This window comes from Apteryx mantelli, chromosome 1, assembly GCF_036417845.1.
Source record: "Apteryx mantelli isolate bAptMan1 chromosome 1, bAptMan1.hap1, whole genome shotgun sequence".
NCBI lineage: Eukaryota > Metazoa > Chordata > Aves > Apterygiformes > Apterygidae > Apteryx > Apteryx mantelli.
This window is the reverse complement of record NC_089978.1, coordinates 18,366,628-18,392,506: the sequence shown is the minus strand read 5'-3', so window position 1 is coordinate 18,392,506 and position 25,879 is coordinate 18,366,628. Positions and strand designations below refer to the sequence as shown.

General features: G+C 39.2%; 2 protein-coding genes across 2 annotated transcripts in view; one reads left to right on the top strand and one right to left on the bottom strand.

Annotated features, from left to right (window-relative positions):
* The window catches only part of LOC136991123 (PHD finger protein 7-like), a 33,451-nt gene extending 8,720 nt beyond the window's left edge, over nucleotides 1-24,731 (top strand). The window contains exons 8-9 of the mRNA XM_067289726.1: nucleotides 15,809-15,948; nucleotides 24,645-24,731. Of these exons, the coding sequence (XP_067145827.1) occupies nucleotides 15,809-15,948; nucleotides 24,645-24,731 (227 nt within the window). The remainder of the gene's footprint in view (nucleotides 1-15,808; nucleotides 15,949-24,644) is intronic.
* GRIA4 (glutamate ionotropic receptor AMPA type subunit 4) overlaps nucleotides 24,519-25,879 on the bottom strand; it is a 240,939-nt gene continuing 239,578 nt past the window's right edge. The window contains exon 16 of the mRNA XM_067289632.1: nucleotides 24,519-25,605. Within this exon, the coding sequence (XP_067145733.1) occupies nucleotides 25,441-25,605 (165 nt within the window). The 3' untranslated portion in view covers nucleotides 24,519-25,440. The remainder of the gene's footprint in view (nucleotides 25,606-25,879) is intronic.

The window sequence follows — 25,879 nt, the reverse complement described above, 5'->3', positions numbered from 1 at the left end:
TTCTCCTACTGGAAAATGACAGTCAGTCAGATGATCAGTCAGATAAAATGCATTGTAAAATTTTGGTTGCAAGGTTGAAATAGCATATGATGCTGTAGGTCATGATCTGGCATCCTACTTTTTGTTCATGTTTTCCATCACCTTTGTTAGTACACTGTCTAAATGTTGTGTCCTTTATGACAATATTCTTTCAGAGAGGCTAAAATTCATGGAAAAGCAGACCCTCTGATCCATGTCTACACTGTAGTGAAAGGTATGACTACAACTCACAGAAATATACCCAAGTTTTCTAACTCAGGACTTGGAACAAGTACAATGTATAGAAATCGTCTCACCTAACTTCAGATGCCAACATCTAGCTCAATGAATCCAGGCTAGATACCATGCACTATGCCAGTAATAATGCAGCCATAGCACCATGAAAACCAACATAGGTAATCTGGCTACATATTTACTTCAAAGTGCCAAGTGAGTTTTCCAGCTTGTGTTGTGCTACTGCTCTTAATACCTCACCTATCTAACTTGAAGCTACACGAGCCACTGTCACAGCTTTGACTGCAGCACAGACTTACCCTCAGAGTACTCTGACAGCAGTGGATAGCGGGATTTAATGGGCACAGTGCTGTGACAAGAAAAAAGACCAGAGCTGCCTGCTTTATATGTATAGTTATCTTCATGGATCTCTTACTTAGGATTAGCCCATTGGCTAATCGGCTTGTGAAGAGCTACATTATCCAGTAACCAGATTATCCAGAAATCAGAGCAAGAGCCAGGAGGCCTTTGAAGAGTCCAAAGTGCTAAGGAGGCAACTAGCTATGAGGTAAATAACTATGATTTAAAAAGCTAGCAGAGTGAGAACAACAGCAGCTGTGGCCTCCTACAAACCTAGATTTCACTGAAAGTCTAAATCCCTGCATTGCTAAAGCACTGTTGAAGTTTTAAATAAGATTAAGCTAAAATATAAATGGGTCAGATTCTTCCATATGTTAGCTCTTTTATTTTTCATCAATGGTTCAGAATGTTTGTATCTGATATCATGATTACAAAAGGATTTTCATCAAGGCTAAAAAAAAAAGTTATTTTAAAATAAATGTCCATCTTTTTTTTTTTTTTTTTCCAGATAGTCAACTAATTTGAAGAAGAATGTTCTAGGCAATAAAAGGAGGAGGGTGTGGAAGAACACTTTCAATATTGACCTGGAGCAAGTTATAGTACCTCATCATTTCCTTTCATTCTTTTTTTTTTTTTGGGGGGGGGGGGTAATTTATACCAAAAAGATGATTTTTCAAACCATTAGTTATGCTACCAGTGCTTTTGGCTCTGTGTCACAGGATGATGCTGTGATGACACTGTGATCTAGCCATTTGTCACTCACACAGCATGAAATTGGAATCAGGCAACAGAGAGCCAGGCCCTGTGCCTGTAGCAGCTCTCACTCCTGGACTCATTGTTTTTCCTTCCTAGACTCTTAAAGGAAAATGTCCTGATTCTAGGTCACAGTTACTATGCCAATTAATGCATCAGTTCTCAGATATCGTAAAACACATTAGAAAAAAATACATCTGCTGATACAAGACTAGAAGAAGCCCTTTTCATGTACTACCCATAAACTTTTTAAACTTGACCTACTTTAGAGAACACTTCCATCCCCTCCTTTTACAGTTTATTAAGAATACCATTGTTATTTTTTGTTACAGCTTTACTGTTATTAATTTCCCTACTTCACACTGCCAGTAGTTTTATTCCACACATTAGTAGACTGTGGAATACCCTGCCTTGTTATGTCCATATTTTCTAATTGTAACACTCCATCATTAGTCAACTGGTTCATAATGTGGAAGGCAAAGTTGCCATTTCATTTCATGCTATGTAATACAATGCTTCTGGTTCAGTAATTACATTGTGCCAGACTAGTGATCAATCCTGAGATCACTCTTGATGGATGGCCTCATCACGGAGTGCATGAGGTAAAGGAAGAAGCAAATTTTTAATTTGGCTCCTCTGTCTATTTAGCTACTTGAACACTGCTTTTCAGACAGATATTTATCTCTCTAAGATAGGAAGAGATTATAGAAATGAGAATTTGAAAAGAGAGAAAATCTGAAGTTTGAAAAGCATTTCCTAAAGTTTTGACTTGCAGAACAGGAAAGGTATAAATTAGATATTGTTCCATGGAAAACTATCGTTTATTGCTCTGTTAATGGAGTGCAAATCTTTTAATGTATGAAGGAAAATCATTACTTGCTTCTCATAGGTGTTCCAAGGGTTATGTGAAATGAGCTGATGATCCTACTTACTACTACCGTTCAGGACTAGGTCTGTGAAAAAAATTATTTGCAAATGTTTTCTACCCTGTTATAGGACTCTTCATGAATCAAGCAGTTTTCAGAAATGACAACCAACTTTCAAGTAATTGTAGGATATAGGAAGTGCTTTTTCATAATAGGGGAAAAACTGTGAGTGTAGGGTTCAAAGACTGTGCCATGGATCACAAGGGTATCCAGAACAACCATACTAAGAGAATGGCAATGGATGAAGAATATAATCTTTATGAACAACTTAACTCCTTGTGCCCTGTGGTTACAGAAGAAGAAAGTTTTATTCTAATGGGGCAGATTTATACTTTCCTCAGAAGCATCTGATGAGACCTAATTTCAGGGTCAGAATTGATTACTAGATGGACTATTGCTCTGGTTCAGTAAAGCAACATTTATGTTCCCGTGTATCATTACATAATTGCAGAATTTGATAGCAAAAACTATAGGTGAAATATTACTATTTTTCTGGTAAAATTCTCTTGTTCTCATTGCTCTTTGCTTTTTGCACAGTGTTACACCTAAGAGTTAGAACTTTTCAGCCATACTTCCTATCTGCCATCTTTTTAGGATCTCATCTTTCCACAAAGGACTAGCAGTGGAATCCCACTGCTCAGAAGTTGTAGAGCAAAAAATGCTTCAGAAACTTCATGCTCAGGTACCATGAAAGGGGTTCATTCGTCTGACCACATGTAAATAGCAAAGCAAGGTGAGGTGGCAGTTATCTGCAAAACGAATTGATATTGTCAAGGTTGGAGGTTCAGAGTTCAATCATGGGGCTGGGTAGAAGTTCAAGGGAAGGAGATTGACAGGAGGACAAGATTAATAAGGCAGGTAGTAAACACTCTGCTATGATAATACGTATAATAAAAAGCTGAAAGCAGTAACTATGATACCTAAAAAAGTAGAGTGCAATGGAAATATGGAAACTGCACAGCAGCAAGAGAATCCCAAGTTGACAGAGACTTGCTGCCTTGCCCCGTGGCCTCCTCTTATTCAGGATCACCTCTTATACAGCATCACCTTGCTTCTTCAATTATAGTAACTCTTCCCGGGATCCTAAGCACTATGGATGAGTAAGACTGACATACAATGCCAGATGTAATGATAAAAGTACAACAACAGATAATAAACAGATCAGGAATCTGATAACACCTTTACAGTCAGTAGGTCAGTATCAGAGAGACAGGTAAGGGCAGGAAGGACAGTGACTATATAATTTATAATATCTTATTTCTCCTCTTGGCTTTTCAGTAGTACTAATAGGCTTTGTTATTTATTCATGTATTCAGTTAACTTTGAAATTGATACATCACTAGTATTTTATTAATACAGATTTCATTAACACAGAGGTCTTCTATCTTAAAGACTCTGGGTTGTTCACAAACACAGTAAACTGCTCCACTGAAGAAAATTGTGGAAGAAATGCTATGAAGATAGATGAGGTGATCAATTGCCCCATTTGTGCTACATATTTTTTTGGTACTACTGTAGCAAAATAGCAATGGAGAAAGTAAAAATACAACAGAAAAAGTGGGAAAATCAAACATACAAAGGTGAAGAGATAAATCATTGGTTTTCCTAGGCCTGGGTTCTGAAATGCTTAGTGAGAACAATCTTTCAGCCCACTGGCTCCTTCAGTGCTCACAGATTTGAGGATGGTGATTTCTCCCCACATGCTGCCTAAGGAATATGCCAGTGAATTTCTGGAGAGGGCCTGAAAGCCTGGGGCAGGCCACTGGAAAGTGGAAGCAGAGAGACCTGAGAAGAATGAGACTTATTTTCCATGACAGGGATCACAGGGGGCCAGTCTGTGTCTGAGTCTGAGAAGTGGGGGAGGAGACAGAGGAGCTGCCTCTCCAAACTGAGTCATACCAAATCAGACAAAATAGTCTCTAGCACAGTCTTTCCCACCTTTGTGACTTTCCTTTCCCAAGTTTGTGAATCTTTAAATATTTGCACAAAGGGCAGAGGAGGAAAAACAGGGATAAGAAGCATTATTCTAACAAAATGGTGGAAACATTGGATTTAGCAGAGAAAAAATCTTAAAACTAAAGGCAGTAGACAAAAGCAGACTGATTTAATGAGAGCATCAAAAAACATCTTTATTCATATTGTTTGACTGTATGGGTGTTTCTATTGCTCTTAAAGACCTTCACAGGGAGCGGTCAGGAGTACAGTTGCTTTTAGATCTGGGCGGATCTCCCTGCAAATATCTCTCGTACAGCTGGCACACAGACCATTCTAGGCCTAGCTTGCTGTTGTACTAATGGCTTCCTAAACCACTAAGACCAAACTATACCTAAAGGAACTAGCATTTCTTTTACATCTTGGGGCTCGAAAGGTTTTTTGTCACAGAAATATGGAGGACAAATTGTGGGCTAATGCAGCATGGTATCCGGGAAAGCTCTTATTCTTTATAGACAAGCCCAGGATTATTATCTTCCTTTGAATTGTCTCAAACTGAAAAAACAGTATGTCCGCTGAGTAAAATATGCATTATTGCATACTTTTCTAAAAACTGATTTGTATAAGATCTAGATTATTTAAATTTTTAGTTGTAGATAATCTTGATAACAAAATATGATCTGTATCTTATAGCAGTTCTTTCAGAGGCAGAAGTGAACATAAGGACTTGCCTACTTCATTTTTATCATAAAGGCAACCTTCCTATGAATCAAAGTGCTCACACCCAGCTCCTCCTGCTTCCTAGAACCTCCCAGCTTCCCTTCCTTCAAATCGGTTCCCCATCTACAGTAGTTACAATAATTGCAACATTTCTGGAAGAAAGAAACAAAGCTGTTTGTTTAGGAGACTGTACTCAAAAGCTTGTCGATTTAGCTGGACTGTGTTCTAGAAAAGAAAATATAGTCTATTAGAAGATGACAGCTTTTATTCAGGATGAACAAACCCATTCAGATAATAAGTCCCTCATGCCCTCTTCACACTGTCCCTTTTGATGTATGACCATTGTTAGGTCTGAGTAGTTCATATGTTTATTCTCTTTGTAGAAAAGAGTTATTTCCTGTAGAGCAAAAATCTTTGTGGAAAAGACAGAAATTGAGCTCTGTGTGCTTCAGTTCACAGCTTTTTATCCAAGAGTTCAAAAAGAGGTTAAGAGAATCACAAAAGCAGTGAAAGCAGAGTATAATTTCAAAAGTCTCCTTCCAAACACACTCTGCCACTGCCAAATGGAAGGGAACAGCCTCTGGACAGACTTTATCTGTCACTGTCCCTTGGGCTCAGATGCAGGAACCTTTACATGGCGCACATAGTGGCAGTGGCACTGCTTACTGATCAGAGAGTGATTTTTGGTCCTAGGCAGAGCTGTGCTAATGTCCTCACCTTTGCTTGCATCAAGGAAAGCTCAGAGTAGTCAGCAGTGTCTTTACTGCTTTTTAGCTGTCGGAGATCTGAATAGAAAGGTAGGGTGTGTGTGTGTGTGTGTGTGTGTGTGTGTGTGTGTGTGTGTGTTTGTATACATATAACACAACGGATGTTTAAGAGAACAATATAAATTCTGATGGAGATGGATCTACTGTCCCCAGGGTAAGAGCTGGCCCTGAGTTCATGGATGATGCAGAGGAACATTTCTCAAGTGTGTGTACTCACCCTTATCCAGGTTCATGACACAAGATTTGACAAACGTGCCATTTTTTGTTGGGTCAAATTCACTTGTGGGAGTGAAGGAGGCTGCCATTTAACTTTATTACTGTTGCTCAGTGTGGCACAGGTGGTCAGGGTGTGGCAGGGGTCTCCCATCTGCTGCACAGTCTCCCCATCATTACTGTCATTCTGTAACATTGTGAATTTTAGCTAGAGAGGAAGAAAAGGGCAGAGAGAAAAGACAGAGTTCAGAGACAGTCTTGAGAAGAGAACAAATTAACAATACTAGCAACTCCCAAGGCTATCTAAAGTGCTTATCCTGATCTAAGTGACCAAGAGGACATCATGGGGAGTGATTTGAAGTCTCCTGAGCCAAAAAAAGAAAAAAAGAAAAAAAAAGAAGCAGCCTTTCAGGGGTAGAAAAAGGAAAAGAATTGCAAGGTCCATTGCTAAGAAGCAATGCTTACTGGTAACACAAACAGAAGCTCACCACTAGAATGTGTACTTGCACAAGAGAAGAGGCTATTTGTCTTATTTCAGGACACATTTTATTATTATACTCCAAAGGTAACTAATTATATGTGTGATTATACAAGAAAAGTTTTCATGCTAGTGACTGGATGAGACTGAACTAAATTGATGTTAGGCTGAAATCATGCCTCCAAAAGTAATGATGGACTTGCCTGGTGAGACTCTGAAAATTAGGAGTGCACCCAAGGAAAAGGAAATCATGTAACCCAAAGTGTGTGATGGAGCTGCTCAGTTTAGTTGCATAGCACATTCCCCTGCCAGAATATTTCTTGTCAAAGGCTTGAGATCAATCTTGGGATGAGTGTCTTGGGGTAAATGAGCAGGTCCTGAATTTTAACAGACTGCAGTGAGTTTATGTGGCACAACTATTAACTTTCTTTTTAGAGTTAATTTTAATTTGATAGTTAACAGTAGATACCAGAAAGTTGGTTTAAGTACAACAGGTATAAATGTGGAGCTTTGACTATATTTTCAGGACAATTGATGTCTTCCCCTTAAGCTTGTTTTCTGACAATCTCTTTGTTTTTTGATAATGCAAATTCTATGCTGATCTTTGGAAATATTTGTTCTAGCCTTCTGATCTTCTTTGGAAATATTTGTTCTAGTCTTATATCTGCTCCTTTGTCATTGCCATAAAAAATTCAATCAACCTGGAGTTCAAACTGAAGTTCTAAGTCTTTTTTTTTTAATTAGTGTAGTGAAACAGGAAGTAAAAGTGAATTGCCCTTTGCACGTTTGCCAAACCTTGTATACAATGACTGGAGTTCCTGCCAAATATACACTTCTGTATACTGAAGAAGAAAAGAGAAAAAGGGACTGAGCAGAAGGAAAAGAAATGGTAGGAACTAATTTGAAACAAGGATTAAAGTAAGTGATTACAGGAAAATTGTGAGAACTAAACCCAAACACTCCCACAGTCTGGATATTTAAATTTAGGATTTTTGGCTTGTTCATTATCTAAATCTGACCTCCTGTGGCTCTAATGTGAACCTCTGCAACCATTTGAAATACTATTTTACTGGTGGGGATTTTCAGGGAAGTACATTTGCAAGAGCTGAGTATATTTAGTTTAGAAACGGAAAGAATAGCTCAAATCAGTTCTCAACTTACTCCCTTTCAGTGACTTACTATAGATCTGTACTGAAATTTGACAACATTGCCAAGATGACTCAACAGAATTACAAATGGACAGACAACATCATCACAAAAATACCAGGGCAGTTCATCTTTTCAGAGTCACAACAGAGGATGGAAGGACTGAAAGAGAATGATAACTGAGATGTGGTCTTCTCTATAAATAAAGGCTGATGCCACAAATTAATGGTGTGAACTGGGGATACCTAGTACTGCCATTGCCTGTGCAATACTTTTCCCAGGCTTACACAGGAAACTTCAGTTTCAAAAGGAGTTTGTTTGATAGCTTTTAGCAGCTCTCATTTATTTTGCAAAAAAACAAAACAAAACAGAACAAAAACCCTTGTGGCATAATAATGATAAATATAAAGTATAGCAGCCAAAAAAGACTTTTTGTCCTTTTTTTGTGTGTATATGTGGGTATGTAGGAAATCATCCAAAAGAAATCAAATCAAGAAATGCATCAACAATTTTCAAATATACATAAATTAATCTTTTCTGCCTGAAATACCAATTCAAAGGACATATTCACCTACTCATCACATTTCCCACCAAAATTAACAGAATAAGGTCTTAGGCCCACTAGGAGTAGGCAGGGAAAAAAACACCACGTATTATCTGCAGCATGTGATAATAACTCACAGAGGAGCATAGTCAGGCTCTCATCCCACCCTATCCTCCCTCCAACAGTCTGTGGCTACCATGGATTTGGGATGCTGCAGAACTGTGATATTCCAAGGTCAGCTCTGGGGAGAAAAACTTTCCTAGAGATTCCAAGTGTGAACTTGGCATCATCCTCTTCTTCCTTTGATGTCCAGGCAACACTGTAGCAGGACCGTAAAGTTGTCCTCTCTCAGTTGGTAACTGGAGGAAAGGTAGTGGCAGACAGGAGCATCTCTGCATTCACATTACAGCAGGGACTGCACGTGCCATGTCTCAGAAGAGAAAAACAAGCAGACCTACTGCTGAATAAAGGAAGAGGGGGAGGAGTGTTCGGGCTTCACCTGCACGCTTTTGAATGGACCTCACATAGCTATAGTGAAGTTTCCCTCCTGCATGTGAAAGTGCTTTTTGCTTGACAAAACTTTCAAGAATATGAGATATGATTGACTAAAACTTTGTGCTGACAGAGCGTGAGGATACATGGCTCAAGAAAGACTCTAGGTTGGGAAAATCTGCTGTACAATGAGATATTAAATAAAGGAATCAATTTAATTTATCTGAGAGAACTGCCCAAGAGGTAGCTTGACTAAGGTCTAGAAATACCTTCATGGGGAGACTTCTGATTGTAGAAAGAAAACACAAAGGCAAAACAACAGAATTAAATTCCTTGATGCAGAAACTAAACACATTTATACTTGAAACAAGGTACTTTTTACCTCTGAGGGTGTCGTGGGACAACCGACTACCTTACAGTGCCGGACCGTGTGGGTTTCATGTGCCACGAGGGAGGGGAAGAGGGGGAGAAGGAGATTTACTGCATAACTCCACAGCTTGTCTCAAAGATCAAAATTTACTGCTCAAGTTACAACGGTACAAAGCAACAATTCTTATTAGCAAAAACTTTGCTCAACTAGAATACTTATTTCTAATTACACTAAAAGTTATGCTAACGGTAACTACTTAGTAAACAGAGAAAGCTAGCTAATTTATACTAACTGTAACTACCCAAACGAATGAACTAGGCAAACCAATTCTGATCGATCTTACCCACACGTTGCCTCAGCGGCCAACGTACACTCAGTCCCAGGGAAGTAACTGCAGGAGGGCATCCCCGTCCCGAGGGGCTCCGCAAGTTGGCAGACCCGCTGTCCCAGGTTGACACTGGGTCTGTTTGGCGCAGACCCGCCAAAGACGGTCTCAGGTGCCAACCTGTTTATACCCTTCGGGGGAAGGTGGAGGTGGAGTCGCGAGGCCAGTTACAGTTCTCTTGAGGCAGGCGCAGTCCCTGGCTCTTGGCTGCTGCAGGGTTCAACTCTCCTCTGTCGTTATGACCATCGCACCCACAGTCATGGGTTGGGGGTGGGGGGTGGCTGAACACCCCTAATGCCAGGCTAGCTGCCTCGTGCACCCTTCAGCACTGAAGAGAGGAGTCTGAGTGACTGCCAATGACTGCTTTACTCTTGCAGTGGGGGTCCCAAGGAGGGATCCCATAGCTGGGGTAAGAAGGAGTTAATTCCAGTCCACAATGATTAACACTGCCCCAGCTGTGAAAGCGGGTGTTGTCTCTCAAGGTCCTGAGGAAGAGGAGATAGTCCAGACCGCAACAATTAACACTGTCCCAGCAGTGAGAGGAAGCTTTTGTTTCTCACTGTCCTGGTGCCCAAGCAGGCCTTATCTCAAAGTCTTGACATCCTCCCTTTCGGAGTGTAAAACAGGAATGCAGACTGCTTGTAACTGGCACCAAATGTGTGTGTGTGGGAAGCTGGGAGCATCCCCCCACAGAGGGCTTGCAACAAAACATCTAGGGATGTAGATTTTCTTTCACTCAAAGCCGGTAAGTCAATTCGGAGTGGCATTTGAAAGCCAGACACTGGCATGGGAAATTCTATGGTCCATGTCATGTATGTGGTCGGATTAGATGTTTGTAATTTTCCCTTCTGGACTGCAGATCTGTGAATCTCTGAAAAGAGCAAGGGATTGTCAGAATTGTCTATGCTAATAAATGATCACAATCTGAGTTCTCCAGTAGATATACACCCTAGGTGGTAGGTGGATATCATGAAATGGGAATCAACATGCGCATGCAAAGATTAGATTATGAAACTGAATGACCAGCCCACACTCCAGTGTGGGTGTACCCATTACCATGTTTTCTCTGTCATCATTATATTATATAAATAATATCATATGCTGATAGCTGCTCCTCATCCCCTTGCAATCTTGCTATTTTATGTCTTCTTTTTTCCAGAATAAACACCAGAAATCAACAATCCCTTGAGGCCCAATTGCAACAGTTGGCATTTACTCCACTACAATTATTCACTCCCACCAGCAGGAATAACCCTCACAGCACAACCTCAATCCATATCTCCTTTTCTCTGCAGGGACTTTGCTATAGCTGCTCTCTCCATCCTCCTAGCTCTACCTTTTTCCTAAAATCTCTTTTCTGGTGGTGAAATTATTCCTCTTTCCTCTATCTAGGGAACTATGTGCCAATAAACAGTGGAAGATCAGGCAACTATGTGGAAATCTTACAAAATTGGGAGCCTCTGAGTAGTAGAAACTTGGGAAATGTGTGATGCCTGGTAATGAAAGGAGCAGAAGGGAGCAAGGAGGCTTTGGTGGAGTGAGGGATTGTGGGGTGCAATAGTTTAATATATAGAGATTTCATTTTCTTTTTTTTTTTTTAATACTGGTCTTTTACCAGATATGAATCCTTGGTGAGGAGGCCAGTTCCCCATTGGGATGAGTGAGTCAGGATCAGTGTGTGCAAGTGGCTTTTAAGTTTTGTGCATGATCAACACCTTAAATCACACTCTTCATAGCACCTCCCAGCACACACTGTTGCATCGTTTGCCTAGCATGAATCTCCTGCTCAGTGACCTGTTCCTTCTCTCTCAGGAAGCTTATTTGTTCCCTCATCTTCCTGATTCATTGCTGCCATAATGGTGGCCAAGGTTTCAAAAGCCAAAAAATTACGCTCATAAAGTGTACTTTTAGTGTGGCCTCAAAGTCTTATATTGGGCAATCACGCTTCCTCTTTCCTCTCTTAAGTTTATTTCATAGAAGTTGCTTGGCTGTCAAATAGCTGTTTCTATCTATCCCTTTCTAGGCTGTCCAGTTGAGTAACAACACGGTTTCATGTTGCAGAGCCAGTGTCAGGAAGGAAACACTCTTCCACTGAATAACATTACTAGATAGTGTTTATCTTGCAAGAAGCTCAAGGTCATCACTAATTTCCTCATTTGCTCATTAAATTTTCCTTTAGTTAGCAGAATTTTAGTTGGTGAAGCTATGCCAATTTTGCACTTGGACCTCTAGCAACCACTGATCTCCATCATATGTAACAGTCAGCATCTGGGTTACTCATTAGAGTATGGACATTTTAGTAGGTGATTGATTTATTTAATGCTTGCCTTTGACCTCAGGAAGGTGGCTTTGTAGAAACTGTAATCCCTAGGAAAATAAGTGGACAATTTTTAAGGTACCTCATTTAGGATGAGCAGCTCTTTACAGTGACAAAAAGTTTACTGAAAGCTGTCTCTACCTACTGGTTTAGCATTTTATGGCTGTCTGTATGAGGGCTGCAATGATTATGTTGCCACTTCATTACTCACCATTGCTACTCATCTCACCAATATCAGCAGTTCCAATGAACACTGCACATTCAATGATGACAATAGGGGTAGTTCAAACAGCACTTCTGCAATTAACCCTTCATTTCATAAATCCAGGGGTTCACAGACAGACAGACTGTGGGGTTAGGACTGCAATTCATGTTTGTTGATGGAACAGCTGAATTCATAAGAAGATGGAGACCACTGAACATAGTCTGATCAGTGGCGACTGATGATGTGCAATGTTCCCTTCATTGCGGTCTGACATCATCCATCACTAAATCAGTTCTCACTGGCTTGCAGTTTCCTCTCCAAATCATGATTTCAGTTACTTATATGCTGAATCAGACTTACACAAAGTATTACTGATTTTACATCTCAACATATTTTCATCGCTCAGGATTCTTGCATGAGAAATGGCCTCAACAGTAAAGCTACTAGAGCCTCTTGGAAAATGTCTGGGGGATCAGCTTAGTAGACTATAAGGCCAAAAAACAGAAAGAGCAGTTGGAGGTGTTAAAACTATTGTCACTGGTAATCTGTGCTTGGTCACATGTAATCAACATGTCTAATCTCATATGAAGGGAACCTGGATATTGGACACTATCCCAGATTCTGCATGGCTGGTAAATTCAGTAGAGGCCTTGCTGTTCTTCCACACATCAGGAGTTCTCTGTTTAAATTTTTTACCTCCGATTATAAATACTATTGGATAGGAGCAGAGCTATGTGATATCAGAAGTGACCATAATCTGAGTGAGGTCCTGAAAAGTACTGTTTGAGACACAGCACATACATGAAAGTTAAACTAAAAGAAAAGCAATTAAATGAATAAACAAATGAAAACGTGAAAAGTTACAAGCCATATGGATTTTTCTTATTTGACAAATTTACCAAAACAGAAGGTGGGAGATTGGCATTTCTGCATGTATATGAAAACATCAAATACAAAAGAAGAAAGCATAAAAACAATTTTGCTGTACAGACTAGGAAAGAAGACTCTGCATTTTTTTTTAACATTGAGCACATCACCCAAAAGAAATGGTATTGCTTTGGATGAGGTGTCAGGAATGTTTAGGGACTATTATAATCTCCCCCAAATGCTGTGTTTGAATATTCTCATGCTTATACTTGAGAGATGAACAGATGGGCATTTTTAAAACAGAGGGGAGATGAAAAGCAAAAAATTGCAAGGCTGGTGATCTTGAAAAAGGCATATTCAAAGGCAAAATGTATTTTGCATTCCAGTTGAAGGTTTAGGGCAAGGTTACTGAGCATTCATGACTTCAATTTTCAAAGATGCTTGTTTTGCCAAGAACCTTCACATAACCTCCCCAGCTGCACAGGCCCACATATGGATTTTTTCTGTGACACACTATCCCATACCTACAGTAATTTTCCCCTTCTTCAGAAATTCAAGGTCTTCCCAGAAAGTACATGGGAAATGTAGGTGCTGCTGCACACCTGTTGTGTTATATATGGAGAAGAAATGTTGTGCAACCCTTGCCTGACACCAAATGCAGGTTTGCTCACTCCTCAGCCCCCCGGTGCTGGCATACCACTGGTGCAGCAGAGAGGGCACAGAACTGGGGTGATGAAACCTTGTCTTTAATTTAGCTGTGTAGTGAAAAATATGGATGTAAGAAAGTTACTTCATGTCACAGAACTATAGAATAATTTAGGTTGGAAGTCACTGCTGGCAGTTATCTGTACCAACCCTCCCACTCAATGGAGGGCCAATTTTAAAGTTAGATTCTGCATCAGTGTTAAATCAGGTTGCTTAGGACTGTGTCGAGCCATGTTTTAAATATCTCCAAGGATAGAGGCTCCACAGGCCCTCTGAGCAGTATGTTTCAATGTCTGACCAACCTCTCTGTGAAAATTTTGTTTACAAATGTCTAATTGGAATTTCCGTTATTTCAGCTGCTGTCCATTTCCTCTTGTCCTTTCACTGTCTGTATGTCCTCTTCAGCTCTTTGTGTGCAGTTCTTGACTTGATGTTTCCGGAGATGCTCTCTATTGGAACAGTCTTCCTTTGAATTCATTCTAATTAGATGTTTGGATTTCTGATTGACCACTAATAGCAGCTTGGTACAAAAGATCTGGCCTTTCTACACCTCATTCTAAGGACTTGTTCCAAGTACTGTTCACTTTTGTGAATACTGCTATAGTTGTTTCTTTGTTGTCCTTTCATGTGAGCATTTTTCTGTTTGACATTATGGGTAGTTAGAACTGTGGAATTTGGCATTTTTTCATTATTCTTATTGTGGGCTGACACCAGTCTTCACATTGACTGAAATGTTGCTCAGTGGCACTTATTCATGCACTGATGCCCTTTGTAAATTTTCAATACCACAGCTGGAAAACATACACAACTTTTTCTTTCCTCTTCTTTCTTCTGACAAAGAGCATATGAAAGGATGTTCTAGAACAGGACATATTTTTGTCTTAGCATAGTTTTTCTAAATAAAATATTTTCAGTTAATTTTAGAATTTTGCCAAGAGCTTTGATTCAAGAATAGAAGAGAATGTTTTCTGAGGACTTCATACCTAACCAGAAAAGTAAAACATATTATCCTGCCTCAGAATTCTTTCCTCTACTTCCCACCTACTGGGAAACCCTTTGGCTATATCACCTTTACAGAACTGAGGTATTTATCCCATATTATAAACTTAAGGTATGGGCATAAGCCTTATTTTCCTAATTGATATTATAATACATGGGTCTGAGGAACTGCTGTTAAAATGTTTTAACTTCTTTCAGCTGTAGTTATAGTAAGAGGAATATTAATTCTTTTGGCACTCCATACACAGAGAAGCTTTAGATTTACAAATCTTCATCTGCCTTTTTTCTTCAAAACCAAACTCATAACTGAAGCAAATGTTCCCAAACTGTCACTCTAACGTCACTCAGTTCCATGAAGTCACCACATCACTTCTGTTCCTATAACAACCTAACAAGGTCTGTTGCTAATGTCACAAAAACATTGAATTGGCATCATTTTGAAAATAACTCTAAAGCGATCATTTTAAATGCAGCCCTTCTGCAATACATTTTGTAGATAATCATGCTTTTAGAAAGAAAACTTTTGAAGATGAATCAGCTGTATTAAATATTAATTGCACTGCAGCTGGTAACTAGTTGTAAGGAAATAATATTTCTCACTATTAAAGCAAGTGCCTTTCTTCCTTATTCCCTTATTCTTTTCCATTTGATATTAATTGTTGAGAAGTTTGATATGAAGCTAAAACTACAATTAGCTTTTTTTTTTTTTTTTTAATCTCTGAGGAAAACAGAAGCAAGGCTGCCTTAGATGGTATTTCTAATACTGAAACCTATGCAAGGACCCAAAAACTTGAAAATACAATTATTCATAATAAGGTGATAGGAGGAAGGTGTGGGAGAACAGGGGTTTAATGTCCTGAGCTATCTTCTTATTAAACTCTATTTCTAGCTGTCTATCTTCTGTGTGTGTAGGTATGCATGATCTGTGAGATTCAAGCTGGACTGGCTAGTGAATCACATGAGAAGTCTGGGTGCCAGATTTCAGGGAGACCAAGGCTTTGGGAGCCAGATACCAGAGAGACCAGTGGAAAGGAGGTTTCTCTGAGCATCAGCCCTTAGAAATAGAATAGATATATTTGTGCTGTCTGTATTGATGTGAGTGCCTGTAAAAGTACTGTCCTCCTCTCTGTGTTAATCTGTGGCTGGCCGTGTCTCTACAGAGTGTGTGCATGCACATATTTTGGAATTTGTGCTCAGCCTTGCTGCTGGAGGGACCTGGAGGGAAGAATGCCCTGGGTCCTTCTGTGCACCACATTCAGCTGCCCTTAACAAGAGAGTACTTCATCTTCCCAGACATCCATTTGAGAATGAATACAAGAGCACACAACCATTCAGCAGGACCTTGGTATACGTTGGAGTTTTTTTTTTTTTAAACAGGAGAGATGGAGAAAGTAGGTAGAGGAAAGGTGCTTCAAGACTGGTTTCTGAACAAAAGGCATAATGTGAAAATTGAAGATGACTTGCCTGAGAATAACTACAAAATGATACAGCTTCTAATTGCTAGGAAGAGAATGAAGGTGAGCAGCAAAATAAAGCCCAGAGACTTTACTGAAGCTCACTTCAGGAAACTTAGAAAGGTAGGAGAAAATCCCATGGAAAACAAGTTTAAGAGAAAAAGTATCTCAGGACCATATAACAAAATGTTATATTTTTGAAAGTATAACAGAAACTATCCCAGTACAGAGCAAAACTAGAAAGGACAGAATATCACCTGGGCTAGGTTCTGAACTTTTCAATGGTCTCAAAAACAAAAAGGAAGATCTTAGAAAATGGAAGTTACTGTGGATAGCCATAAACTGTAGTACAAAAGGAAAGTGCAGGTTACAAACTGAGATACAACTTTCAAGTGACATGGAACAAGTACATAAGTAGTAAAAAGAAGATACAAGAAAAAGCGAGTCTACTATTCAAGGAGTAGGAAAGTTGGCAACTGTGACTCCAGCAAGGCTGGAGGTGCTTAAACCTTTTTGCAATCATTTTTGCAGTAAGAAGCTGATGCAAAGGTTAAATACTCTAGTTCTAAAAGAGGAAAAAGAGCACACCTAGGCAAGCTTCATATTTTCAATTTTTCTCATCTTCATAAAACTGTTACTGGTAGATGAGAAACAACTGCTTAAGAAATCTGAGAGCTGTTAGCAGTTGTCTTTGAGAATGGAAAAGTGTAAAAGGACAATTTTGTAAAAGATCTGAGAAAAGGACAAATGCTGAAAACTTATACGGCACTCATATTGACTTCCTTTCCTGGAAACCTAAAACTGTAATTATTCACAGAGCACTGTGTATTCTTTCCAGAAAGAAAAGGGAGGTGAGCAATAGCCAACAAGGTTTTATCAAGAACAAGTAGTTTTGAACCAGTTAAGTTTCTTTCTATGCCAGGGTAAGAGATACAGCGAGTATGGGAGAGGACAACAGACATCATAACTTTTAACTTTACAAATTTACAACAATGAGGCTTATAACAGTCTGATACAGTCTTTCTATAATCAAAGCAAGGAATTATCCACTGCTAGGTGAGCACATAATCATTTGGAAAGTCAATAATAATTAATCATGCACAGTTTAACTGGAAAGATACAACAAGTGTGGTTCCCCGGAGACCTGACCTGAATGTCAGGTCCTTGTCCTTACTCATTAGGCCTGAGCTGGAACCCCTCTTTGGGCATGAGAATTCATGAAGGATGTGGTTCAGCTGGAAAGAGTCCTGGGAGCAACAATGTAAAGAGTCTGAGGTTGAGAAGTTAGTCTGAGGTTACCTGTCATGGAAGACCGAAGATATTATATTGCCTAGAAAGAGCAGGCTTTGTGATGACAAGTTAACAATCTTCAACAGAGATGAATCAAGACTTCTTAGCACAGAGAAAATATTCAAGCTGCAGCAACAGTGGAAGAAATTCATTTTAATTGGAGAAAGGCTGGGAGAAGACTTTGGGGGTCCAAGTAAGTGAGCAAAAGTGAAGGATTAGGAAGGAAAACCGAGTTTTTCAAGAACTCAGAGCAGGGAATGAAATTTGGGATAGAGGGGACAGCTGGGCTTTGGTGGAGGGAGTTCTGACAGGAATATGCAAGGGACCAGAGTGGCTGTGGGGCTTGAAATAAGAAAAGAGACCTGAAAGGATGTGAGGGATAACAGGAGAGCTTTGAGTAGGAAAGTGAACCTAGGAGAGACCAGTAGGGTAGAGTAAAGACTTTTTCCTCCTCTTCCCCTGAGTCTCTATTTTGGGACTATTCTTCAGTGATGTAGGACCTCTCCCCTTGGAATAAACCCCTTTTTTGATACACAAATTGCCCCCTCCAATTTGTATTTTCTTAAATAAAAGGGAAAAAGCTAAAGGTAGCCCAACAGGAGAAGAGGAGGAGAAACGATGGAGCTGAAAAGGGGAGCCAGAGCAAAGCCACAAGGAAGAGGCCTTTCTGCTCCTGTGGCTTGCTGATCTACATTTGGTCAGATCAAACCACGCAAAGGAACTTGCATGTGAGTTGTGTGACTGTTACTGAGACTCGTAAGAGGAGGACGTAATGTTACTCAGCTTGGGTGGACTTCTCTTTCACCATGCTGGTTTACAGTCAAAAGCATGTGTGAATGTTAAATCTGAAGCAACCTTTTTTTCATGTGGACCACAAATTGCTAAAGCTGGACTACTTCATACAGTTCCAGAAGAACTTCTGTAACCTTCAGAAAAAGACCTGGTGATAACTATGCCAAGCGAAAATGTTGGTCTATTTTCTGTTTGGGCCGGGACTCGTGCGATTTATCTGTGGAAACATGCAACAGAATTTGCCAAAAATAGAAGGGTTAGTGCTCATCTATACTTTTATTTTCTTTTTCCTAGTTTAATTTAATGTCACAGTGTCTCCTGATTCTCATTTCCTAACAGGGTATGTGATGATCAGGTGATCAAGTCTGAATGGAGGGGAAAGTAGGTGAACATAATGGAACAAGTTTACCAGTTCTACCTGCCAACACGTTGGATGTCTTACAGCTTTGTTTCAGGCTTTGCATCATTATTTCCTCTATGGCCAAGTAAAACAGTAGGAGAAGGAAGCAGCAGCATTAGAACATCAGCTCCTGTCTTCTGAGCACTGAGAAACCTGTCTGAAAGCAGTAACCCTAAATATACCCTTCACTCCAAAAAAGCTTATTTTCCTGAGCCTGATTCCATTTGATTAGAGTAAGAGGAGACAGGCTAGTTTTGCCCACACATTTAAGAAAGAAATCTCCTCTTCTGTTCAGCAAGTCTGTGAAAATTTCAGAGCTGATTGCATCACGCTTGCCATTTCAAAGCCTTCAGCAACTGATCGCACACTTGGAAAATATCAAACCTAACTTGGTTTGACACGGTTATCAGTATAACTCAACCTATCTGACAGAAAAAAAAACCCTTCCTCCTAAGGGTTGTTATAGCTGCAAGACAGCTCCCCTGTATTCAGAAAAGTTTCTATAGAAACAGCAGACATAATTCTTTATTAGCATTATTCAGAGTGCTAATTGCTTATTTTTAAATGAAACTTTTTTACACATTTTCTTTGGGAATGATGTAATTCAAAGTTTCATATAATGCTTTTTTGGATATGTTGTATTAGAGTTAGTTTGAAATATTTCCTGTATATTTAAGAAATAAACTGAACTCCTATACCTAGTCTCCATATAAATGATCTAACTTTCAAGTATTTTCGATATGTTTGTTACCATCTTGGGTTTAACCCATGAAAAAGTTCCAGTGTCAAGGATCAAAACGATTAGACCAAAGTAGGTGTAAATATCTCACCAGATCAGAACCTCCCATCCACATTAATGGTTGCATTTTACACCCATTTTGTATAGACTGAAACAATTAATGTGAGGTATAAGGATGAGTAGAATCAGGGTCTTAGTACTCGAATTCTTACATGTATAGATAAAATTTACAATAAGTGAAAAAGTCATATAATTTTTTTCACAGTCTTAGAAAAACAGACAATTTGTCCTTAAAGCACTTTAAAGTCCACTTTAACAGTTTAGCCTTGTCAAAGGTCTTTAAACTTTTTAGAGATAAATCACTTTAAAAAGACATTCAGGGTATGCTCTTTATGACTTTTTAATGTTTGGTGCTAATGAGAGATGATGGAGCGTGAATTCTCTTTTTAGCCATAAAAGAGGCTGACAGCAGTGCACAGTCCTTTGAAGCATGATGACAATGTACCTTAGCTCTAATCTAACAGGTCAGTCCAGATTCTGAGCTCAGTTGCAGAAATAATATTACACATCTATATCTAGGTAAGCAATTTGGAATATATGTTGCTACATTTGAACTCACTCTCATAGTGCAGAGCTAAAAATATTTATTAGAAAAATTTTGAACTTAGAAAAACATTTTCATATAGAGGGTGTTCAAAACCTGGAAGAGATTGCCCAGAGAGGTTACATAATCTCTATGTTAGAGCTATTCAAACACTTGACAAGACACGGCCCTGAACAACCTCATCTAACTTTGAAGTTGGATCTAACTTCAAAATTGGACCTGCTTTAAGTGGAGATTTAAATCAGATGATCTCCAGAGGTCCCTTCCAAACTAAATTAGTATGTGATTCTTATTTACCACTTTCAGCTTTCCTGACCTTACGTTCAATGCAATCATTATGGAATCGATAGGGTACTTGGAATCTGTGACACTCGTCTCACTTAGAAAAGGAAGTGACTCTAAGTTTCTATTTATAATTCCACTGATGACTTCTTACCCTTAAGAAGTTTTCAGCTCAAGCTTCGCAGGCTCTTGCATGCCAATTACATGTTGTTGGGAGTTTTTGTAACAGGTATTAGTTAGTCCATGCCTATCACAAGTATCTTCAGCTCCTTTCAGGCTGCCATTCTTTTTTGCTTTTGGAATTAGTCCTGTAGGTACATTCTGCCAGATGAGATCTTCAGGACCTCCTTTCTGCTGTAATTGTCTAGTCCCAGGTGAAGGTTTGCTTGCAGATTGAGATGGCAGAAAAACATTGGATTTTCCATACCAAATTAGAGAATAATTTTTCTTCATTCCCCAACCACTCCCCTTCTTCAGTGCACACAGTGACTATTATCAGCTATATAAAAGTTGTACTCCTTTCCCCAGCCTCTGTTCTTAACTGCATTGAGACAAATTCAACTCAGAATATGTGGCTTCAGCTCCCAGTTTATTTAGCAATAACAAGTGGTTGCATAAGATTCATGTCACACATGAGATCCACAGAAAACCCAGCAAGTCCGTACTGATTTTGAATTTAGTAGGTGTCTGATACAATACATCATGAGGATGGGAGGGCTAAGTGTGTAGAATGGAAAAGAGCTAACATAAAGGTGAAAGTCAAAGCAGGCTTGTCCCACAGCTGGACTCACAGCAGCTCAGAGGACATGTAATTTGGATCCAACTGGAATATTGTTAAGTGTTAATGTTAATAGTTGCACTTAGTTACATCAAAATTGAAACTATTACAGAGGAAGATAAATGCATGTGGTATTCAGTTCAAGATTAAGATAGCTAAATGTAGATGCCTACAGGAAAATTATGTGTCTAAGTCCTTTCATACTCCACAGAGATCTAGTCAGTGGAAGCTAAAAAACAATTCAGCTGAACAGGCTATAGGACACAGTACAGTTGCTCTCACATAGGTACTCAGTACCATTTGAGATGCCTTAGGCCATTAGAAACATCTGCATGGAGCTCTTAGATCTGACCCATGGTCTGCAGGAGACTCATGCCTATTTGGACTTGCAGGAGGAGGGATACTCGAAGGCTTCTTAAGTAATCCAAAATGTTTATGCAGCAGATATGAGCTGTATATATCTATATTTTGTTGAGCAGAATCACTCTTTCTATCAGACTCAATTCATTTGCCCACACATAGGTGCTATTTCTGATGCTCTGCGATGACTGAGATAACTGTATGGGATTGGCAGATATGAGTCAGGGTGTGATAGGAGACACTTGGTTTTCTGGACCTATAGCTGGAGGCCACGCAGCACACCCTAGGGCATCCCAAGTGGCACTAGATGCCTATGTGAGGGAAAACGGGTCAAGTTCTTTTGAATATATTAGCCTCAGCTTTCTTTATGAGGGCAAAATCTTTGAAAAATGAGGATGATATTTGAGCAAATGCCTTAATGTTAATAGTGTCTTTTATTCAGCAACATCCTTTGTTTATTTTTTGTCACTTTGAGCCAGTGGTTGCCACAAAGCTGCTAGAAGGAGGTGACTGAGGAAAGGGCAGGTTGGAGGAGTGCTGAGACCATTGTGCCAGGAGGTCAGTATGCAGCACAGCAGCTGAGGGACCCCACAGCCACCAGGAGCTGCACCACTGCTTCTTTAGAACAACCCTGATCCAGTGGCTGAGCCTCATTCTCTCATGTCTTTAGGACTGGAGACCACAAAATTCCTGAACCTGTCCTTATACTCCTGGGTCATACTTCTTGCCTGCACAAGAGAGGAAAGCAACTTCTGGCACTGATCCTCAAAAAGACTGTGGGGGGAGAGACAGAGAGGATCAAGATATGTGTGTTGGAGAGAAAGAGGAAAAAGCAAAAGAAAAGATATCTGAGGGGCAGCTGAGATTGATAGGTGAAAAGGTCAGGGCAGCCTTTGCAGTCACACCAATGTTACCCCCTTAGAATTAGACATGTTAACAGAGTAAGCTGCTGTGGAGAGAGGCAGACTGATACATGGAGATTAATTTCTCAGCCACTGATTTCTAGTCAATTCATTCCTGTCTCTAAGCTTTAATTATAGCATTTTCCCATGTAGTTTTCTTTCTTTTATTTCATACCTGTGATGCTTTCTGAAAGGCATTTGGCAAAGTCATAGTCTCCTCTCCACCTCATCTGACCAAGTTTTCTTTGAGTAAAACTTTCTTCCCAAGTAAAAGGCTTGGAAGTGGTGAGAACATAACAAAATTCTGCTCTACTGCTACTGGCTGACTACTCAATTATGTACCCCCTCAGTGGGTTATGCCAGTCAATGGTCATGTTGCTCAGTGACTCAATTGTTCGTGCCACTCAGCTGTGAATCCTCTCAGTGGGTATCATCAGTAGTTACTGATACTGGGCAAGATATCTCAAAGGACTTGTATGTTTTGTTGCCTTGTGGAAACCCTGACTTAGGCACCTAAGAATGGGATCCACAGAGTGACATTCTTGGAGCTTGAGAAATATGGCCAGTGTATGACAAAGGAGATCAAATATAGCAATATGTTAAATGGAAACATAAAGTACATGTCAGGTGTTACTAGACTGGCAAGTGATAATAGGTGAAATTAAAATATTTTCTTTTACCTTATTCTCCCAGCTGATAAGACATTACTGGTTTCTTCAGGGATTCAGAGGGATTATCACTAAAAGGGGTATCAGTTAACCTAACTGGCAAAGAGTAAAAAAAGAAAATCTCTTGACTGAAGCCTTTCCAAATTGCAGTGATGTGCTATTTATATATGTCACATTAAAGTGACAGAGGAAAAGGTAAGAGGAATAACACTGGAACACAGTTGAATATCCTGGAACAGCACTGGAACTGATCTCCAATCTGAACTAAGAAAGGCTGATGATAAGCTCTTGGTAAAACATATATACACAATAGAACAACATAGACATCATCCTTCACATTCAGTCTCCCACAGTGACTTGCTTTGTTCACCTAATCTGTTATTTTATGAAAAAACAAGACAAACCTTAACAAAAAAGAAAAAGTTGTTTTCTTAATTCAGGTGTAAACAGAAGCTTGATAGAAAGCTCACAGCCTTATTCAAACAGGAGAAAAAACAAACAAATCACCATTTTGGCCACAGAAACACAAAGAATTCACAATAACTAATGAATGAGCTAGGCATGCTAGTGAAACAAGGATATAAAGTAAGTTTAGTCATAATGTTTCACTGCACTGTTATGGTGTCTTTCTCCCTAAGACCGCAGCACACTTCACAGTCATTGCTTATGCCTTAGGGGTAACCATTATTTTATTCCAACTTTTGTCTGCACTGTAGAGGTCTGTATAAGAACTGGTCAGCCTCAGCCCAGTTTATAGTCAGTAGAAAGATATAGGTTCTTTTTTGATGTGATTCAGCTGTTTGATGTTTTAATGTTTACTTTACGATGAGCTCATTCAATCCCTCACATTGATTATTTCTCTTTGCTAAGTATAAAGGGCATCTAGAGTTTTTGAGGTAAGAAACTAATATCTATATTGTTGATAACTCAGCTGCAGACAACATCTACTGTGTAGATGACTGTATTACATAAGATGAATCTCACCCTGGTAATTCTCTTTTTTTTTTTTTAACCCTATGCTGCAGGTGTTGAGAGTTGGTCATTGTTAGGCATCGTTAGGCTCCACTATGAGCCACTCTGTGACTAGTCACAGAGGCTTAGAAGAAATTTAAGCCATGTGAACATGATGCAGCGTGAGCCTGGCAAAATCATGAGGGCATCAAAAACTATGATTAATGCAGGTACAATCTGCTTTGAACAGTCTGGGCTTGGACTGGTTACACTGGTGGCAATGCTTTTGATTTGGAGACTAGTCCAGTGTGGCCAGGAGGAATGGCCATTGCATCAGAAGAGAACTGTTGCAACTTTCCACCTACAGCAATGACTGGTCCTGCAGACATTTAGTTTTTATTGAATTGGTGCCTGCTAGACTTTTCTTGGAGTTTCCCTGAAAGGCTGGATCATAAAAACCTAAGTTGTCTGGGTTCCAAGAATACTACAGCTATCAAATCAGTTAAAAAGACTATCATTACTACTTTCCTGGTTCCCTAATATAACATCCCTCTAACTAACTAGAGAACAAACCCTATCACTGAATTCTTCCCTAACCTACTAGAAAAGAGCTTTAGTGATTAGTAATAAAATTAATAGTGAAAAACAATACCCTGAAAGATTAGAATCCCTTCTAAGGACTTCAAAGCACTTCACAAATGTGCAGCAACTCAAATGGTGTCAGATAAGGTCCTACATTTTGTAGTAAGAAATTAACCACCTTATTTTATTTTCCAGGTTGACATCCCTAGTGATCAGAAAACAACTCAAGCTGTGTCGATATTATAAGAACGTTTGTTTTTTATTCTTTTTGGTGGGTACAAAAACCACAGTTTCTTACACAGAACAAGATTATAAATAATATCTATAACATGAGTGACCCGTAGTCTCTTTTGATTCTACGCTGCAGACTGATGATGTACTCTAAACATTTTTTCATTTTGTTTCTTGTAGTTAGACAGATGCAAATCTCTGGAACACAGAATGATGGAACAGAATGAAGGTAACAGCAAACAAGAGGATGACCAACAACTTTTATAAAAAAAAAAGTCTCTGAATTTTATTACAGTGATGGCATTTTATATCAATTATTGCAATGAATTGTTCCCTAAGATGGTTAGAAAAAAGAATCGTGTTGTCCTCTACCGAATTTACATCAGTTAAAAAGCAAGCATGTTTCAATATTCCTCTTTTTTTCAAAGAAAATGTAAATAATTTCTTTATTTTTTCACAGGATTTACATATTTATTATTTTCTTATCACAGTTTAGTGACTCATTTCTACAGCTGAAGAGCTGAATATTCTTCCATTGTATATATTGATGTTCTGGAGACACAGGTTAGCATGTTCATTGACTTCTATAGCTATTTTTCTGTCTTTGTCAAGACAAAGACCAAAATGTTGTCCTTTCTGAGCATGTTCTTCACAGTTTAATGCGCTAAGTTGGCACGTCTTATTAGTTTTAAGTCCACTCAAGTGAAATTTGTTGCTGTTAATACACCCTTCCCAGACCCCTCCCCCCAACAAAACTAAATTATGAATTTTCCTGATATAAAATCTGAGTTTGGGTTTCCGAGCTGAGCTCATGCACACATTGTTGCTGATGATGTCTGGCGCATTTGGACGTACTTCCCTTTCTCAGCCAAATTATTAGTTCATCAATGACACTCCCATGTCGTTACAGTCTGTGCTGTGTTCCCATCAGTCACCAACACAGTTTAATTAAGGCACTCAATTATTTTTTTGGTTTTTATGGTAGGTCCGATGCAATTACAGCCAATCCTGAACTTTGTCTAATTGCAGTTCCAGTATGCATGGCCTTTGGGCAGTCAGGAGTCAATACACGGCCATTTTCTCCTACGCTCCCCGTGATGGATAATCTGGCTTTGTTTCTTATGGCTTCAGAAAAGGTAAGCTGGGATCAAAGAAAAGGAGAAAAGAGGAAAGTGTTACAATGTTTCTATCCTTCAACAAACTGGGACACAACAAACACCAAAATATAAGATCTTAGACATCTGCATTTCTTCAAGTTAGCATTAAAAATAATAATTATATATATATAAAATATATATAAAATACATAGATTGCATTTAAGAATAATAGGGGAAAAACACTAGCAATTCTGGGTTATATTTTATTAAAATTAAATCCTTATCAATTAAACATAAAATCCCAATTTGATCAGGAAA